The 20,916-nt window shown below is 45.1% G+C and overlaps 1 protein-coding gene across 7 annotated transcripts in view; it reads right to left on the bottom strand.

The window, feature by feature from the left end:
* The window catches only part of PIKFYVE (phosphoinositide kinase, FYVE-type zinc finger containing), a 1,728,392-nt gene that overhangs the window by 991,986 nt on the left and 715,490 nt on the right, over positions 1–20,916 (bottom strand). For all 7 annotated transcript variants that reach the window (XM_069615611.1, XM_069615606.1, XM_069615608.1 and 4 more), the window contains one exon: positions 15,082–15,208. In XM_069615611.1, coding sequence (XP_069471712.1) covers positions 15,082–15,208 — 127 coding nt within the window. The remainder of the gene's footprint in view (positions 1–15,081; positions 15,209–20,916) is intronic.

Raw genomic sequence — 20,916 nt, 5'->3', positions numbered from 1 at the left:
TAGCCCGATTCCCATGGATGTGTCCTCCGGGAAGGCCGTAGTCCTACCGTCGCTCGGCCGTTCACATTCTAATCTTTTTTCACAGGCCTACAGCTGGATAAAATTAAGCCATTATCAAATCGGCATGAATGCCACTATTCTCAGCTTCACTCCTGAGGCTTGGGAAAGGGAAAATATTGCAAACTCTTTTTATGACATGCTACTACACTTCCAAACAGGGAATACACAATGCTAGGTCTCGCGTCCAAAGGGGTGATGCTTTAGTGTTTCCCGTTCCCCGGCCCTGTGTTTGCACCATCATCGTTAAACATTGCATTTTACAACTGCTGCATATCACCCTATACTTGGGCCTACCAAAGTCTCTATAACTACTTTAAATATACATTTGCTACTCCATATATTCATATGCAAACTTATTGTATAACCAGCTCCCAACTGTGCTCCCCACGCCTCTGCTGTCACGCACCTTCACTTTCTCATGCACTAATAGATTTTTCTTAGTCTGAATTGATTGCCACTGCATGGAAGTCACACATGCAGCCGAACAAAAGTCAAAACACGTGTAGGCTGTTGGATGATTACTATGTGTCATTAAATAAGCAGAAACTGAGACAATTCTGTATAGTGTTTTATATGTCAGTTTGCTTAATTATTGTGCACCGAGGAGTATTAGTTTTTGGTAGTGCGCCGCCAGGTTGCAACACCCTTTATGAGACTTACTTTAGTGACATAGAGCAAGGTCACATTTGTGTCCAACCCTTTGCTGCCTGCCACTCGTTAGAATCCCATTTGAATCTCTGAAGTAGATTAGCTCAAACCATTGGAAATCGTTCTTTGCTTATTCAGTAACATTTTGAAAGGACTGTGTAGACGTTTTAAGAATTGATACAAATGAAAGATTCTTTTTAAAATCCAAATACTGTGGCTACATGTGGGCAGCATTCTAGTATTTTTAGCTTGGCTACACCAGTAGTATAAACAATTAGGGCCAACTGAAAAAGAAAAGCAGGGATCTCAACAGAAAATATCAAAGAGATTGTGGCCTTCGAGTGTGTGCTCTGTCTCTTTTTCTAACTCTCACAGAAGTAATTAGTCCTCCAAGTCTCTTTAGCAATTGGTCTTCTCCAGACAGTTCACAAGGGGTCCTCTTTCAAATGTTCCTGAGGGGTTAGATCACCTCTCGCTGGTGTTACGTGCTTATGGGTGTCCCAACCCCTTTCTTCTGCTCGAACTGAGCCAGAAAGGTCGTATACCTCACATCTAACCCAGACTCTGATGTCCTGTGCCACTGTCCAGGTATCCTGAAAGAGGAAATAGGGTCAGCCTGCAGAGGGGAAGCAGGATAACTCCCCATTCCTCAATGAAAGCCTTTAGTTCCTGCATGGGCCTACCTGGGCTCTGACCTGGCCCTCTGGAACTTTGCTGTGATGATTGACTGGCACATGTACAGACCTTTGCCTCACTGAGGAGCTCTTCAATACAAGCCTGGTCTCAACTCTAAGGTGCTCTTCTTTCTCCACCAACCCTAATCACCATAAGAAAACTCTCCATTCTCCCCCTCTTCTCCAATTTCCTCACTGTAATATACGTCTTCCTCACTCTGGCAGTCTCCGCTCCAAAACGTCTCACCGGGAGAGCTCTCCCTCTTGAATCTTTGATCAATATTCCACCTCCTTTTGCCTTTCAGGTCACCTTCACCACCTCATCCTCTGTTTTAGCAATTAACTCCTCTTCTTCGTCCTCCTTCAGCGTCTACTCACTAACACTTCATATTTCTTGCCACCAATGCATATCTCCAAACAAAGTCTGGCTTTCAAATCTACCAGGCTTACTTTCAAATCTCTTTAGCCACTTCCTTCTTACCAATTACCACCTCCACCTTGTCGGCCTCTACCACCTCCTTTTGCTCTTGTATTAGCACTTCATACACTTTTCCATATCTGCTACCACCTCCAACACTTCTAGAAGTAGGACCCTGAATCTGGAACATCATGTTCATGGATCTGCATTATCTTATTTAACAATTAGTCTGGCCTCTTGGCCAGCATAAAAGAAAATAAACTAAACTAATGAAAATTAACTCCAAGTGATAGGTTGCCCATTATAAAACTCAAATGCTTAAGAAAAGGGTCAGAATGAATCAAAACAAAGTCCCTAGCCCAAATCCTATACTAGCCTACTACATTTATAGAAAGCAACACTCATAAGGATAAAGGGTTTGACAACTAAAGAGATGCTCAACTGCTTCTGTTCCAGGTTTTTCTCCCCTAGACAGAAAGTTCTTCAGGTGCCACTGTAATGGTTAAATATTCCAAAACGTCGTTCAAAATAAAGTCTTACTTGGGATATTTCAGTCTCTCTTTCTCCTGACATTATTGCATGCCGTTCTCACTAGTTTTCCCCACACCGGAATGTTTCTTTTCCACTTTGGGTTTCACACTCTCATTCGCTTGACTTGGCTAATTTCTATTATTTCTCTTTTATCCCCGCTGAAGGGTATCTTCACTCTCTTCCCTTTCATTGGGGTCTTGACCATTCCCCTCTGTTGGGGTATCCTCACTTTCACCCCCCTCTCAAGGGGTATCCTCATTCGGAGGAAGGAGAGGAGTCTCTTACAGGACTCCTTTGAACTGGGCTCACTCCTTCGCGCCTCTGGCCCCATCCAGGAAGAGTCAGGCTGCCCATAGTCCCTCCTTCAACCTGCCTAGCCCCTTCCATAGGCTAGCAAGGGTAGCCTTCCGTACAACTCCTCTCTGCTCCTGCATCAGAAGGGTGCTGGCCTCTTCTCTCCTTCTGGCTAAAGCTGAGCTCTCTCAGGCTTCCCTCTTTAGCACAGCAGGGTAGCTACCAGGCACACAGCAGTCTTCCTTCCCATGCTTCAGGCTTCTTCTCCACTATGTGAGGAACTTATGGTGACAACAAGTAAGAGAGACAAGTGATCACAGTTCAAGCGTGTGAAAAACTTATTGGCAACCTCACAACTAGTACAAAAGAAAGGGTGTAGTATATTTCTCAAGAAAGAAATGTTCTTAAAATAATATGTCAGGATGCGGTAGCTTGGCTCTCCCTTCCCCACGTTTTGACCACCGGGTAAGATCAGAGCTTGGAGCACATAACAGTCTCGGGCCTCTCTAGCACGAGACAACAGTTACAATGGCAGCTGGCAGGACCGTCGATGGCCAAGTCTCTTCTCACTTGAAAGTCGCTTGCCTTCGAGGGCCTGGCGTGTTCAGCAAACAAAAACAAAAGTTCCTTTAACAAATGAAAGTTTATTTCCGATATTCGCTGGGGGTAGGTTCACCCCTAGGTCCCCCTCTTCTTGGCACTGCCCCTTCTTGACTTGATATTCACTTCACTCAAGTGTTACAGGATTCACTTTCTTTGTTTTCTCTCGATGCATGATTCACTTCCCTTCCTTTCTGTCAATGCAGGATTCACGTCTCTTGCTTTCTTCTTGTTTGCAGATCAAAATCTTTCGATTGTACAGGATTTTTAGTGACCCGCAGTATAACCACTTTGACCTATTCCGCTGGCTCTCCTATGGCCTGCTGGTTTCTGTAGTTTCTCTCAGATGAGGATTGACCAGAGTCTCTTGAGTTAGCACCACTATGGTGCAGATTCCCTCTGTAGCCGGTCGATCTCCCCTTAACACTTTTACAGTTCTTTCACAGTTCTACCTTTACTTGGTTCAAACCTGCCACTTTGCAATTCTCTCACTTAACACAGCCTAGTTCTTATCGATTCTCTCCACAACTCACTGGCTGTGATGAACCGCTTGGCTTTTGGCGTTCTGGGTGTCAAGGTCGGTACCATGGGTGCATGAGCATTCATCGCTCCTGCGTATCGGCATAAGCTTGCTCTGTGTACTGTTGACATCTGCTTCAAGACACTCATGCTATTGTTCACGATCTTATGCTCTCCTCCATGAAGGTTCTGCGGGTCTGGGACGAAAATGGCAAGGTTACTTCTCTCCTCGCCACCCTCTCGATTCCCAACGCCTTTCTCCTTCGCTTAAACTGCTGCGTCGGGTTAGCGTCTCGTTGTGCTGTCTGCAGTGCTCGCCTTGCACTGACTGTGCTCTCCGGCTCCACCTTTTATCCCTGTGGGGGAAGGAAAGGGCCGTCAGGTGTGTGTGATTCTGATCAATTGCCTGACTTTGCCTGACCCTTGATTGGGACATGTCAGGTAAATGGCTCTGGTGGTAGTCCGTTGTCCTTTATGTTGTGTGAAAGTGCTTGTGTTGGAAAAGGGATAGAGGCAGTGGTTTGGAACGTTCTCTGAAAAAGGATGGGGTAAAGGAGCTACGAAGGGGGATACCGTGTCTCATTCGCCGGTGTCCCACTCCCCAGGGACCCCCCATCCAGGAGATCCTCCCTCACTGGCCTACCCCCAGGAACTGGATCCAATATCGATGGCCGTGTCCTGGCCACCTGGATGACAGATCCCCGAGGACTAGCCAGGGAGACAACTTCAGATTTCTCACAACTGTTTTCGCCAAACCAGTGACACAAGGGAAACAGTCTCCAGCTTAGACAACTTACAACTGAACTGGCTCTCCTTTTATCCAATCCTTTCTCTACTAGCCATTTCATGATTATCTGTACTGTTCAGCTACTCCACTGGGGGAAGTAATGCTTACATCATAGCCTCCCAGGGAAGGCAACCCCCTTTGGTCAGTTTGTATGTCAGTTGAGTCAATCAGTATTTCCAATTAAATCTCCTATTTAAGGCTTTGCTCCACTGTATATGGTTTGCTCCTCTAGGGAAGATGGTAGGTATGGCTTTGTGTGTTCCTCTTGCTTTATGAAGGGTTTTATTTTATTTCCCCACGTCTTTGTGGCTTTGCAGATGTTATTTCATTAATTTATATTCAGTTTAACCATGGTCCTTAATGGGGGACTGGACCCGGGTCTTTTTACGCAGGAGGTATCAATTCTACCACTGTGCTTTTTCAGCTGTACCATTATTCAGTTGGGAGGGAGACTGAAGCCTTTTCCTTGCAGCCGATAAGTGATTTTCCTCTCTTCATGCTGGCAGTGCGTCTCGCTGCATGTTGCCGGCTTGACTAGCAGCTCCTCTCCCTTCGCTGCCATAGGGGTTTAGAGAGACTTAGTTTGTGTGAATCAAGGAAATACCTCACTTCAACGCACACCACATTCTTCCCTCCTGATCTCAGCCCTCTTTCTACTCTGTAGATGGCATATCCTGCTAGCTCCTGCGGCCCCCTCTCCAGGTCTCTCCAGTCCACTTCATCTCTGTCACTCTACAATTCCAATTACCAAATTCAAGCTTCTTGCAAACCATACTGCAAGACAGGACTGTGTGACATACATAGAAAGATCACCCTTGTCCTTGGGTGGGGCTTTTGTTGAGGATATGCACCTGTGTTCGTGACATAGGGTGATCCTGTGGTCCTGCTCCCTAGGGTCACGTGGGATAGAAGGCAGCCAGCCTACACCTAGATTAACACTGGTGGCCATCTTGGATTTTATGTTTGTGTGTTGAGTGTTAGGGAGAGCCGTCTGTCTGAAACAAGCCTTCACAGAGCTTCTGTATTAGTACGCACTTTTTTAGATTTCCTGTACTATTTCTGGTATTTTGCCTTATTTGCAAACTGCACTGGCAGGTCTGTGGACCCGGATAGGTCTGTGAACCCTGCAAAAATTGATTTGAGGTTAAAGGACCCTGCTAATGGCGTTTTTGGGATATCTTGGGTGTGCTGTCTTAGGGAGAGTGCATCGGAGGGGTTCACCTGTTTTGCGGGGGAAGGTGTAGGGGCTCATGGTGACTGGCCCCTACGAAGAACACACATCCAAGGAGAGCTACTAAGGGCTGCTCCCCACTCTGCCCTAAGCCCATCACCCATTGGCATGGGGTAGCACACAACCCCCTGAGCCACTCTCCAAACAGGATGCAGAGCCAGGCAGGCCAGGAAATAAGGGTCATATGGTCCATTAAAACACAAAGGTATACAAAAGGAATGGAAACAGAAGAAAAGTATGAATCCAATTATGTCTCTCACACTTGGTTTGATGTCATCTCACCTCCCAATAGAAATGAGAATTTTCCAGAGTTTCCTTAACCCCAAATGTCTCTCTGTCTGGTTTAGCTTGAACCTTCAAGTTGCAGTCTTCACTTCATAACACCAAACTTATACTCAAGGATAGTTGGTGGCACTGATTACTCCTCCTTTGGTCTCTTCATCTGGGTCTTGTTCCACCAATCACCTTCTAGGGCTTATTTGGCCCGCTGGAACCTTTCCGTTCTGTTTATACAGGGATCAACTCTCCCCCTTTCCCCAATCTTGCTCTCACAACCCTTCTTTTAGTACCTGTTCCCCCACTTTGAATATTGCCACCTCTGACTCCTCCGTACGACCTTCACCTCCTGATGTAATCACCTCCTCCTTTCCCTCCTCTTGTCTGCAGTATCTCCTTAACACTTCTTATATCGCTTTCCTGCACTCCCAACTGCCCATCACAATGTCCTCCAACAACCAGAACCCACTGATTGGGTTCTCTGCTTTATACAAAGGCATGTTACCTACCCCTTGGTTCCACTCTGAGTGCCTACCCCTGTGTTTTGTAATTGTGGCTGTCTTCTCCAAGTGCACGTGGGCTTATTTTGGGTTTGGGAGGCTGGACCAAGCATTTGTCAGGCCTGGAAGTAATGTTGGGATACACTTTCTCCTTCCATTATTGCCTTGCTCTCTTTGACAAGGACCCAGATCTTTCATTTCCCCAGCATATAAACGGGCCGCTGGAAAAGCTCAGGGTAAGCTTGTAAATGCCTCACGTTGTGTAGTATGCTAGTTTGAGTTCAACTCACAACTTTGTAACCTCAGCGAGTGTGCACTCTGTTGCAAGAAAATGACCAGTTAAGATTGCATCGCTTGCAGTATAAGCATACGGTTGGAAAACTGCAAACTAGCAACATGGTTTATAAAAGACTTTGGGCGCTTGCGAAGCCTCTCACTGGGGCTGTGAACTAACATCCCTGCTACCTCGGATTTACTGGTAACAGAAGCACGATAGACACTACAATTCAAGTGAAATGAACTACATTTGGAGCACAGCATTTGTTTTTGCTGTGTAGGAACTGGGATCTGCCTAGAGAGAGCTTCAAGCTCTCTCATTTGTGGAGTGCGCCCACAGCATAGGGTCAGACGGGGAAGGGAATGAGGGGGTGCAGGTGAGGGGCTAGTGAAGGGATCTTACCCATACCACTGTGATGCAAATAAACTGTCTCGTTGACGATCCCGGCCCAGAGTCACCCCATTGTTGGGCATCAAAGCAGGCAGCGGATGTTGTCACAAAATAGAGGAAGGAACTTGCTTTTGGGGCAGAGCCAGAAATATTTGCAATTTGATCTTGTCATGTTAAGGCAAAGGCACAACATGATTACAAACGATGGGAAAATGCCCTATGGCACAAAATCTTTCTTTCATTTTTGTCCTAGTCTTTGCTTCCAGACCTCGTGGCAAAGGGCTCCAGTAAACCGAATGCTGTGGGATTGGCTTTGACATGTGCCTTCTAACGTGGTAGCCAGCATTCTTTTTTAATTTCAAAGACTACACTTCAAAGGTGCATCAGCTTCATCTCCACCATCACAGGCCAGAGGTGGATGAAAGTAGCAATACACTTCTAGGTAGCCTTGGTGACCCCACACCTGAAGCATTTAATAATTGGCGGGCATTTAATCCAGAAGCAGTCACTGATGCAGTGTCTCCATTTGCCACTGACACTCCTTGATCCCGATATTTCCAGATGTCTGACTTTTCTACACTCTTCGGTGTTTTCTTAATTTCTGATCTCATGCCCTTTAACAAGCTATCTTCTTTTGGAAGCATACCCATGTTTGCTCAGCTTCCCCATTTGGAGCACATTTCCAGTTGTGACAGTGGTTTCTATTCTCCCTATACTTATCTCCTCAGTAAGGGGTAATGGGTTTGGGGAGTAATGGGGTTTGTTACTTGTTATTTTCTCAGTCCCCCACTTCCTTGGTTCCCTGCAGGTTATTGTGAAAGTTGTGACACTTAATTTGCTTGCCTCTCAGCTTAATGATTGTCTACATATTACCACTATCTTGTAAAGTACTGTTCTTACCTTGCAATTTGTCTATGGGTGTCACTTTGCCTCTGGTGCTGCCGTGGGATTCACTCGATCTGTGTGTACAGCTGCTTTCCCTGGCAATGTTTCTAGTCTTTCGTGAGTATTGCATTAAATTAGCTTTTAGAACATCCTCTAATTTGTCAGATTCATAGAGTGACATTGAATATCCTGTAAATGGAATTTGCGTAAACATATCTATAGCAGGAACTATATGTAATATGTTTTAGTGTCACTGTGAGGAGCTCCTGCATACTTAAAATGTCTTTAATTAACTGTGTAATATCCCTCCAAATTCATGTACAGTGGACAATACTGGCCTTGATGAGGAAAATCTTATGCCCGGAACATAATTCCTTGTTTGAAGATTTAAATGCCATCACAATTTCAGGGAAATGTAGATGGTTAATCGAGATTCGTCTTTATTGTGCGCTTTTGCTATCTAAGATTACTTGCACCATGTCTTTAAGAAACAACCTTTTACTAGTTACAACAATTTTTCACCCACTTTCAATTTCACAACATATTCATGCCATCTGGTAAAAAAGCAGCTAGAGTCGCAAAAGTCATACGAAAGCTATGAAAAAGTTCCACAACCGTTATTCCTTAGTAGTAGTTTGCAGACTTTCTATTACAATGAAAATGTCCTCAAAGTCAATGACACTCATTCCCCATGTGTCAGTAAAATTCACCACTGGTCAGCCGATAACAAAGGTTGGTTGTTGATGAATTTACCTAACATTTTTGTCCCCGGTCCTGTTAATGCTGGGCAAAATAACACTAGGTGTTGTAGGCTTTCGATACAGTTGGTATGAGTACACAGTCTGCAACAGGCATCGACTTCAGTACCCATTGACCTGACACCCAAGTTGGCTACAAGTTTAGTCGAAAGCGCATAAACTGTGCACGGAAATGTCTGCTAGGGAATAACAGATATTTGGGGAGTGTGTTAAGTGAACGAGCTTCAAAAAGAGCTTTCCTATAGAGCTCATTTACCAGTCTTTCCTGCTGCGTCCTGATCCAGTCTTGAGTCCACAGTTTACGTTTAACACTTGTGGGATTAGTTATCAGGGCTTCTTCTGAAGTATCTAGGCCCTCTAGAATTGTAGTGCAAATGTACTTCCATTCTCGCAAGGTGCCTTCGGACCCTTCCAAAAGAGCGTCTTGAAGTAGTTTGAAACCCAAAGGAGGCATATGTACTATACATTTGCAGTATAAGTCCAGGGACTTCCAGAAAAACGTTGCATACGTAGGTTAATCCAAGCTCCATCCTTATTGCCTGGATTGGAGTACCTCTAAAAAGATTTAGAGCCCTTTCAAAATAAGCCTTCCAAAACAAAGTATTATATATGGCTCAGGCCACTTTTCCATAGCCCTGTCCAGGAGGTCCATGATTGTTGTCGAGAAGTGAGCTGCCTCTGGGGCTGACATATTCCAGTAGAGGTTAAATGCTATTAGTATGTTAAATCTTAAAGGGCCTAATCCATCCGCCTCGATCGTAAGAACCTGGATAGAAGGGCTGTGATTCTCCATTGACAGTACTTTCCAGTTAGCTGTGTGCTTCAATGCTATCAGTAGGCCCAACATTGGTCTACCTTTCAGGCCTTTGACAGCGGGGTTAAAATAGACACTGTATCCCGCTAATGTGGGTGCTTTCCTCATCCAAATTTCAAGCAAACAGATCATATCATGTAGGAATCGTAGACCAAGTCACCCTTTCCAAATAGATGCATAAAGCCTCTAGTGTTACAGCTTTCCGGCGACAAGATCTTTAGGTTCTATTTGCTTGTGCTGTTATGATCGGTTTTTAGTAGCCAGCACCTCTGCCAGCCAGCTCCAATTGTCTTAATCTACAATGAGCCTCTTGTCCTCTTTACATGAGAGACTGCAATGTCCTTCCTGATGACTGCCATCTACTGTAATGGTGAAGGAGAGGTCCCTTTTGTTGGGACGCACCCTGGATTAAATCTCGTTGTTATGTTGTTTTTGATCTTGTCTGTCAGGATCCTTGAACTACTTTCTTCTGCTGACAGAACCTGGGAATGTTGCACTGGGTCGTGGTATTGTGCCTTCTTGTCCGATACCTGCTTTTGCTGCCATCACTCTTAAATCAAAGCCATCGGTAATAAGCACGATGCCACATGCGATAGTTGGTTGTTGACAAATGTGGAGGGTAAATTGATAATCATCATGTCCAACGTGTCTTCTTCCGGTAAGTCAATTTTCAGGTCGTTGGTTGTAATCAGTTTGATATTTGGGATGTAGTGTAGCAGTCTTAACACATTAGCTCGATTCAGTGTCAAGCCGTCAATGTGTAGGATCCACTCCAAAAGTAGACAGGTCCCATCTGTGTACCGTTCTCTATGCTTGACGCCTGTGGTTGAGTTTGACCATCCCTGGTCCTTGCTCTTGATGAGACTTGTCTCTAGTTTGTCCTCCTCCTTGCGAAAGGACATTTCTTTTCGTTCAAGAGTTCTGAAAGGAGAGTATTCGCTCTCCCTATGTACTAAATCTTGAGTCATATCAGACGGTTCTTGGGTAGTGGTCGCCCTGTTCTTGTTATAGACGATATTGCCACCGTTCATATGTTCTGGCAGCCTTGCCGACTCTTCCTCTCCAGGCACTAGTTGGTGGCTTGTGATGGTTCTAGTCGGTAGGTTGCTGACAACAGGTACCTGTAGTCCAATTTCTCTTCCTCAGTAACGACTTCAAGGTCAACCTCTTTGTACACCAATCCTAGAGTCTCAGTTGTTTTTTGACTGGCTTGACTTGTCAACGATCTTCCATTTGTCGGTTGAAGCACCTTTCTTTGGTCTTTCAGGGTTAACAAGTGTGATCCTAGTTTGCTGACGCTAGCGCTCATTTCACCCCTTTCCACGTTCCTTAGGTTTAAATAACCATGCTGTGGCGGATCAAACATGTGTACATGTTCCTTTGGCGTATGTTGTGCTTTATACATTTATATAACATAACATAATCTTGCTTGTTCTGCTTTACTTGCTCGCTATGAGAAAATGAAACACTGTTGTTGACCGCCGTGTCTTTGTTATCCAACATTGTGTAGATGGAAATATCCATTAAGTTCTCTGCTACGTCTACACTTGAAGGCGAATAGAAAGGGCAGGGTCCATCCTGATGAATAGTTTCGTTTTCGCTAGAGTCTGGTCCCTTTCTCACATTCTTGGGGAGTGTTCCCTTGTCCAATGTTGCAGGACCAGTGTTAGTGGGTACAGTCAGGTTTCTGACAAACTATTTGCTCTAGTTCGATCTCGGATTTTGAGGGCCGTTTAGATTTTTTGTTTTTTTCAGAGCGGCCTCTTTTTTTTTTAACTTCTGTTTATTAGGTTTACAATACAGCAGTTTTACATAGGATCAAACTAACATTGCAGTATTCATTTTCAAATGCAAGTCATGAGCAAACTGTTGTATATAGGTTGTGCTTTTGAAAGTATATCTGTGAAAGCCTGTTGTTATCTTCATGTTAGTGCCACCTTGGCAGGCCATAGGACTGCACCATTCCATGCTAGAACTTATCTATGTCATCGGCTATGAGATGCTAGTGCATTGGAATGTTGTTCTTTGATTGTGGTCAGTTGGACCTTGGACATTGCTGTGCTCGGGGTCTCTTACTTTCCTGCTTAAAATAAAGCTGACATGATACATCAATGGTGTGACTTATTATCATCTTTACAATGGCGACGAGGATGGGATATTGAATGAACATTTGTTTGAAGCAGAGACCCCCAGGCTGCAGCATTAGAAGTTTGTCTGCAGGTTCAGAGGAGCCAAGGGAAGGAAGAACGGATGTTCAGAAGGCAGCCGTTCACGTCGCTGTCGACCACTGTGTTAGCCGCTGTTTTTCGTTTTGTCGACCACTGTGTAAGCTGCAGTTTTTCGCTTATGGAAAAGTGAAACACATCCGCTCACGGGCGCAGGTGGGCGCCGGCACCGTTCGTCTCGAGGACTGCATTGCAGAAGAAGGTCCTGATAGCGGTGAGGAATACCCCTGCACTACGCGGATCAAACTGCAACGCAGAAGACTCTCTGAGGCCCCATTCCGGAGGGTATGTGCAAAGCGGAACCAGCGGAATCGACGGCGGCTGCAAAGGAGAGTTTCGGCTGCTCCCGAGTGTGCAGTACGAGGTGCTCCTCCTCCTCATTACACGGAAGCGGCGTGATTTAACGTGGAGACAGGCCCCCCAGATCGAAGGCTACTGATAGGGCCAGGAGGGGAATCTGCCACTCCCCACGGTCACGTGGTTGCAACGTAGAAGACAAGGAAATGCGATCCCTCAGCGCGGCCTTGGCGCTGAGCTGTCTTTAAGTTTGACGTGATAATTGCTGTCTGGGAAAAGAGTTTTTTTAAATTTGCCCAGGGCCCCTGCGGGAAGGCAAATTAGGCTTGGATCACACAGGTACCACAGGTGAGGAACGGCACATTTCCTGGGTGTCAACTGGCCATACGAATATTTAATCCTGCTCAATATTGTATCTTAGTATCTTGGGTAGGTTGTTCATGGAGTCTAGATCGAAGTCTATAGTTTCTGGCTGTACTCGTAGGGTGGTATGTCTTAAGGATGGTAGGAGACATGTGATTCAAGCCAATGCTGTTTGAGTGTTCAGGAGGAATGGGCTGGGAGCTGCACTTTGGAGAAGATAAATGGCTATGGCGTTGGCAGGTTGAAGGGTGACAGTCATATTTGATCTGAGGGCCTTGTGTGGAATGTTTAGGTGCTATGAGGGTTTTGAAGTCATGTTAGCCATGGGGGTCTTAAGGTAGTCGCAGTAGTCTGTGGCAGTAGTCTGTAGTCTGTGGCTAGTGCATTCACTTCTGCCTATACAGCCAAAGAGGCATACAAGATCATTGCCAACAGAAAGTTAGGACAGTGCATGATGCTAATGGTATGCCACCTTGATTGCACAAATCCGTTAGGCGTACTGAATAGCATGAGAATCAGGGTGTGAGTGGGCAAGGTAATGGCTAATTATCAGGTCCGAGAGGGGCATGGGAAGTAGTCAGTTGTGTGCAACGTGAGTAAAAGTAGGCATGCATCGCATTTATGAATCAATAGCTGAAGGTACGATAGGCGAGATTAAACCAAAAGTTTACATTAGGCAGGTAACACTTTTAAAATGCTGACGCGGGCAAGTGCAGTTAACCAGGTGCAGGGAGGATCTAGGTAGTGATCCAATGTGGAGAACATAATTAACGTTATGCAGGAGAAGTGATAAGGGAGCATGAGCTGAAAGGTATGAAGCGGTAGATGCAGATCAAGAGTTCATGCTAGGCAGATAGCATGTTTCACATACAATAGTCAGATAAGGTTTAGCATTCAATTTGGCTCAACACGCAAGACAGGAGTGTACAGTAATTTGAAATTCAGGAGGGAGTAACTTGGCAAGGCACTCTTGTAATTGGCACTGTATAAATGACAATAGTAGCAAGTAGTGTTTTAGGCAGCGGGATCTGCGGACAAGTCAATGAATGCAGGATATGAGAATTAAGCTGGGCATGTAACATGTTTAAGAAGGGTACGGACAAATGCAGTAGACAGATGCTGACATTACTAGCAAACGTAGCAGTAGAGATAATTACACTTGGCCTTATACAGGACATATAGCAAATACGGTATGGCTGAGGGTATACACATGTAACGGAAGCCAAATCTGGCGCTATGCGCGATATACATGACATGAATAATCATGAAGTTGCGGGAACAGGAACATGTTCACAATGAGATTTTGAGAATATGAGCTAGTGCAGTTAACAGCATAAGGAACGCGCCAATAGCAAGTCAATTGGAAGAAGAGCAGAAAGAGGGAGGAGAGTTATGGTGTGGGCCTGAGCTTACCCAACAGAGAAGGGCGAATGTAGAGGCAATGTTTCAATGGTCAGTGGTAAAGGGTTTCGTAAACTTCGATAAGTGGAACAGCGTGTAGAAAGGAAATGGGCAGAGCTCCGAGCTTAGGCCTCTGGCAGCTCTGGACAGGCTTGGGACAGGTGTGGCCTTGGTAGTTAGGCTGGCTACTCACCTTGCCGGCGAATCAAGGCTCGGTAAACGGATGGCTCCAGCCAATCCCGATGCAGCCTTACTGGGACTGTGTGTTACTGGGAAGGTGCTTGCCATACCAAAACATGGCGGCCATGATGTAATATTGAAGGCCTCGTGGTTTTAAAGCATGCCGAAATGTAACATGCACACCAACGAAGGATTCAGGAAATGGCGATTTTTGCCCAACAGGATTCAGGATCATAAGCGGACATTGGTAAATGTAGCAATCATGCCGCCAAATTTCTTAGCAAAACCGCTGTGTAGCTGCTCGATAGCAAGCCCACGGGCTTACCGTGAGAGGGGGAAGGCCCCTATGGAGATCGTAGCACTGGTCCTGCACTGGAGGGGGAGCACCTGCCCATGTGGTTGCTTCCGAGGCATTTCTGTTACCCTCTTACAAATAGTGCTAAAGTGTTATTAGAGCCACAGTTGAAAATTTAAAAAGTGCTTTGTGTGGACCACATTGTGGTAGTGCTTAAGTGATCCAGTCTGTTGCATTTTAGTAGTATTTTTAGTCAGTCTGGTCATTATAGCTGTAGTGCCTATTTAATCAAGTCTGGTGGATTCAAAATGCCTCCAAAAAAACAGAAACATATTAGACAAGTTCTTGCAAAAACAAAGAAATCAAAATTCACAATTACTGTGAGCCAGTGAGACAACCGAACAAGTTTCGACCCTACAGTTTCAAAATATTAAATCAAAAAATTTAGTGCATTTTTCTTTTCACCTTTCTTATGAAGCCTTTACGAAACGGGTAAAGCTACTTTAAGTTATTTCTAACAAATAGCGCCTATGAGAAAATGAAATCCCGGGCAACGCCGGGTATATAAACTAGTATGGAATAAATCAATTTCTTGGGCAACTTTAGCATGCATTTCTCAAGCAAGGGCAGCAGACTGGATGCAGGCGGCCATACTCACTGTTGGGCAGCTGGAAGATGTGCATGTAAAACTTGTGGCAGGTTCCAAGGCGGGGCTTGGTCAAGAGCTGGTCCATGGACATCACTAAATCGCCCTGGGTCATCCGGCTGACTCGGTCTAAAACTTGCTGCAGTCCGGAACCAGGCACAATAAAAATACAAGGATGGGTAAATAAAGTTGCCATGACACTGGATGTCTTGTTATTTACCATTTCCTCGTACAATTAATCACATGTACCACTATAAACAAAGAGCACATGCCTGGGCTCTGTGCTTACAAAGATGCTTGACATGACCATCTGTCTTTCCACTAAATCTCTGCATTTTTTGTGATTTGGAAATAGTTGACATTTGAACCAGAGTTTTAAGGCATAATTCTCCAAATTAAATTCACTTTTGCCAGCTGGTGAGGTAGTTCAGTGCTCAGATCTGTGATCACCCTGCAGGACTATGGTCGGGATCCCGGCGCAGCATCCGTGGGTTGCTGTTAAACAGAGTAAAGTGAATCCCATTCATTCGGATGATGGAAACAGCGATCATTTGTTACATGACAAAAGGTAAACAAATGTGGCAAGCACTACATAAAAACATTTGTCATTAAACATACAACTGAAATCATCAGCTGATCACTAAGATGATACGTAGTGACACCCCAAGTAGTCTTTTGCGCTAATGTGGCTGAACGTATCTTTTATCTGGCGGCTCTAACACTTCATAGGGTTTTCGGTCGAAAAAGACAAAACAACATGATCCTGCAACCACATCACCACCATAAGAATCCACAATACAATTCCACATGTGTTTCATGGGAGTAAACTACTTTTTTTCAGAAAAGGCAGTGTGCGCATGTACATAACAAAGTATATGAAAGCAAATGGGTACAGCAAGGAAGAAAGTGTTCCTTGTTGAAAGATCTCTCTATGGTAGACCTTCTCCAAACATTCACACGTGAATATAATTCCCTCTAGTGGCACGAATCGCCAATTTTTACAAAATGTAATAAAACTATAAGTAAAACCTATGCCAAATCCACGCATTATGATATATCTGTTTTCAGTGTGTATACTCGCAGCCGTACATAGATTAAGGAGAGACAGAGACGGTGATGGGGGAGGAGAGAGAAAAGCATTTTTATTTTGTTGTTATTGCCTAAGGTGACAGTTTGAATAGAAGCTCTATACAAAATGAACAATGTCATGTGACGCCCCATTTGGTTTCTCAAAGATGGGCTGGGAGATTTCCTGCAGGGTATGGGCAAATAAAGAGAATTTCCTCACCAGAATAGTGGCAGGTATAAGGAGAAACAAAAAAGTCTGATCAGGTACCTTGTCTAAAGAACCGCAGTTCCAAAGTCTAATACTAATCTGAGTCCATGGTTTAGAAAAGGAAAGGTTTCGCAGGAATCCATGTACGATAGTCTTCAGCCAAACTCAATCCCATGGAGTGCCTCTACACACGTCTTTAAAGATGTGCGGTGGTCTTGACATTGTTAGTTCATGGTCTGCACTGTGGTAGTGGTCCTCAAGCTATTGACATCAAGTAAAGTGGCTTTCAGAGGAAACAAGGAAATGGCCTCATGCGGTTCTCTGGCAAGACCCCCTTTGACCTTATGGTGATTGACACTAGCTACCTATCGCTCTTTACAGATTCATTCCAGCTAGAAGAACAAGTTACGTACCAAACTGGTAATGTTCTTTCGATGGGATGTTCCTCCTACGTATTCCTTATCTTTGATAATCCATTCAGCTTGCTGTGGCCTCGGAAATTTTTTCCAGTAGAGGGCGCTGCGCGTCGACGTCCCTCGAGTCAGTGTCCCTCGACAGCCTCCGTATCGGCGCCGACATCATCAAGAGTATAAATAGACTTGCGCAGCGTCCGTTGCTCAGTTCCGTTTTGGAGTTTAGTTTTGCTTTGCATGAATTTGGTTAATAACCTTGAAGGAGCGTAAGCTGCAACTACAAGGGAAGATTTTTACTGCGGGGAAGGATGGGAGGGGCGATAAGGAATACATCGGAGGAACATCCCATCGAAAGAACGTTACCAGTTTGGTAAGTAACTTGTTCTTCAAAGGGATTGTGTCCTCCGACGTATTCCTTATCTTTGATAGACTCCCATAGCAGTAGTATATAGAGGAGGCGGGAGTAAAATGAAATGTTTCCTGACAATCCCGGGGGCAAGCCGACCGAAAGACATATGGGGCCCTTTCCGCATGTATCTGTGTGATTTGCTCTCAAATGATGAAATATCCATGTAACGTTAACTGTAACTGCTTTCTCTGTTTGTCGACTTGTGTGAATTGATGGGAGAGGGTTGCTGTAACTGTTGAGACCACCGTTGAACAATAAAAAGAGTTTTTTAAAAAAAATTAAATGTTTCCCTTTGAAGATGTACAGAATGCAACACAGTTTTTCCAAATTTTGTCTCTTGGCTACAGGAGGAATCAAGGCTGTAAAATTTGGTAAAGGTGTGTGCGGACGATCATGTGGCAGCCGCACATATGTCCTTAATTGGAACTCCTCTTTGGAGCGCTGAAGAGGATGCGATACCCCTGGTTGAATGAGCCCTAAGATGTTGAGGGGGTTCTTTTCCCGCCAATTTATAGCATTCTATAATGGTTAAAATAATCCACCTTGAAATGGTTTGTTTTGTAATTGACGAACCTAATTTGTGCCCTGCATATCCCACAAATAATTGGCTTGCAAGTCTGCTAATATAAAAGCTTAAGGCATGCCTTGGATCCAGCCTGTGTAACCTCTCTTCCTCTTTCCCTGGATGGGGAGGAGGATAGAACGAGGGTAAAGTTATTTTCTGCGTAATGTGGAATTCTGAGACCACCTTTGGGAGAAAATTGGGCTTGTAAAACAACTTTATCTTTATGAAAGATTGTATGAGGAGGTTTGCAAGATAAAGCTTGTGATTCGCTCACTCTTCTGGCAGAAGTTAAAGCGACTAGAAAAACTGTTTTAAGAGTGAGGAACCTTAATGAACAGGAATGAAGGGGTTCAAATGGAATACCTATTAGGAATTTCAAGACTAGGTTTAGATCCCACAATGGAACTTGAAAAGGTGTTGGGGGATAAACATTAGTTAATCCTTTCAGAAATTGAATTACTAAAGGTAATTTGAAATATGAAGGCTCCTCAGCAGTACGCTTAACGATTGACAGCACCGCGAGGTAGCCCTTGATCGTACCAACTTGAACACCTGAATTTGCTAGTAAAGCAAGAAAGATAACACCATTGGTGTATTACATGAAAAGGGTTCAATATTTTCTCTACACCAGCTGCAAAATTTGTTCTAACGGCAGTGGTATAAAGTCTTTGTTGCTGGCCTTCTGGCTGAAAGAAACACCTCCATGACATCATCCGGGAGATCCCAATCCTTGTATCTCAACCTTTCAGAAACCAGGCGTGAAGGTTGAGGGTTCTGATATCCGGATGGAGAACCTGACCTCCCTTCTGCGAGAGAAGATCCTTTCTTTGCAGAAGACGAATCGGAGGCCAGTTGGACATGTCTAGAAGATTCAGGTACCATGTTCTCCTGGCCCAATCCGGTGCAATTAGGATCATGGATTTCCGGAATCTTCTCAACCTCCTGATCATTTGAGGAATGACGGGGACTGGAGGAAACGCGTACAGAAGTGGATACTCCCAGTGCGCTACGAACGCGACCCCTAGAGCTCCTCTCGGGGGAAATTCCCTTGAGCAAAACTGATCGCACTTCCTGTTGATACTGGTGGCGAACAGATCCACTTGAGGTGTTCCCCAAAGGGCGAAGATGTCTTGAAGGACTTCCTGAGCTAGTTCCCACTCGTGGGAGACTGTGTTCTGCCTGCTCAGAGCATCTGCTGTCAAGTTCTTCTCTCCGGCTAGGTGAACTGCCTATAGAGAGATTCCTTCTTGAATTGCCCAAAACCACAGCTGCATTGCCTCTTTACACAGTGGCAGTGACCCTACGCCTCCTCTTTTGTTGAGGTAGTGCATGGCCACTGTGTTGTCCGTCATTATCAGGACATTTTTTCCCTGTACCGATGGCAGGAAAGCTTTCAGCGCTAGTCTGATCACTCTCAGCTCCAATAGGTTGATGTGTAGTCTGGACTCCGATGGAGACAAACGACCGCTGATGGTCAAGTCGTTGGCATGAGCTCCCCACCCTGTGAGTGAAGCATCCGTGACTACTGTTATCTCCGGCCATGGTTGCCAAAACTGTTCTCCTTTTAAGATGTTCTCCTGACAGGCCCACCAATGAAGGTCTCAAGCTACTCTGTCCTTCTTCCTGAGAATTGTGACCACTGGGTCGTTAGTGCCCACTATAGGGATCTCATTCTCAGGCGAGCCTCTGGCACTAGGAAGATACAGTATGCCATGAGGCCGAGCAACCTCAAAAAGTCAAAGGCTGATAGACGTTGGGCATTTTGAAACCTGGTGACCATCTGTAGAATATCTTGAGCCCTCACCTCTGGTGGCAAGGCTTTTCCCAGGGATGTGATCAGGACTGCTCCAATGAACTGGAGTCTCTGTGATGGTATCATCAGTGACTTATTTAAGCTGAGGGAGAAACCCAGCTTGTGAAGGAAGTGGCAAACAATCTAGATGAATCTGAGCTTGTTCCGGGGATACTGCTCTGATCAACCAGTCATCCAGGTAGGGGTAGACATGAATCTCTTTCCTCCTTAGACTTGCAGCCACAACCGCCATTAGCTTGGTAAAGACCCTTGGGGTGGAGGTCAGCTCAAATGGCAGAACTCGTAATTGATAGAGTTGACAATTGCGAACCTCAGGTATTTCCTGTGCTTGAGATGGTTTTGCACATGGAAATAAGCATCCTGAAGGTCTAGAGATACCAACCTGAAGCTGGAGGGCCTGAAGGATCTGAGAAAGGGTTACCATCTTGAACTTATCTTTCCTGAGGAATTTGTTTAATTCTTGCAAGTCCAAGATGGGTCTCAATTCTCCATCTCTCTGTGGGACTAGAACGTAAGGGGAATACCAACCCTTGTTCCTCTCCGCCACAGGTACCGGTTCTATGGTACCTTTCTCTAGCAGGTCTGAAATCTCCTGCATAAGGAGTGGGTCTGGAAACTTCAAAGAGTTGTTCACTGGTGGATGACTCTGAGGAGTTTGTAGGAAAGGCCTGCAGTAACCCTGGGCAACTGTCTCCAATGCCCAAGCATCTGATGTAATAGCCTGCCATTCTGCCAGATGTTGAGTTAACCTGCTGGTGTCCTGTGAGGAGAGACCTCAGAGGGGTTTTAGAAGCGGCTGGCGCAGATGTTGAGGGTAAAGTAGCACCTGCTGGTGCAGATTTTGTACCTTTGACCCGTCCACCATGGGTGAATCGTCTCTGGCCCCTTTGAGCTAGCTGTCCTCTGCCTTTTCCAAATGTGTAGTAAAAGCGAAAGGACTTACCCCCCCCAGTAAGTACCTGTGGGGCAATTTGGAGTTTGACGGATTGCAGCCCCAAGGGATTTCGCTGCTGCTTTAGAAGTTTGCAATTTCTCCAAGCTGTCATCAGCCTTCTTTCCAAATAGAGAAGTACCGTCAAAGGGCATATTCAGAAGTCTGGCTTGCACATAAGCAGCAAAACCAGACTTCCGCAACCAAGCAAATCTGCGGATTGTGGTACTCGCCGCCATGGCCCTGCTGATGCCGTCAGCAGAGTCAATGCCTGTTTGAAGGGACTCACACATTGCATCCTTTCCATCCCTGATGTTTAAGAATGCTTCCCGTTCTTCCCCTTTTGGGAGGCAGTCAGCCGCAGATGAAGCACACTCCCAAAGCATGTGGCTGAATCTTGCTAGCGTGCAAGTGGAGTTGATATATTTAAGCGGCATACT

The sequence above is a fragment of the Ambystoma mexicanum genome, chromosome 9 (genome assembly GCF_040938575.1).
Source record: "Ambystoma mexicanum isolate Mex_15411 chromosome 9, UKY_AmexF1_1, whole genome shotgun sequence".
Classification (NCBI taxonomy): Eukaryota; Metazoa; Chordata; class Amphibia; order Caudata; family Ambystomatidae; genus Ambystoma; species Ambystoma mexicanum.
This window is presented reverse-complemented; position numbering and strand designations above follow the sequence as displayed.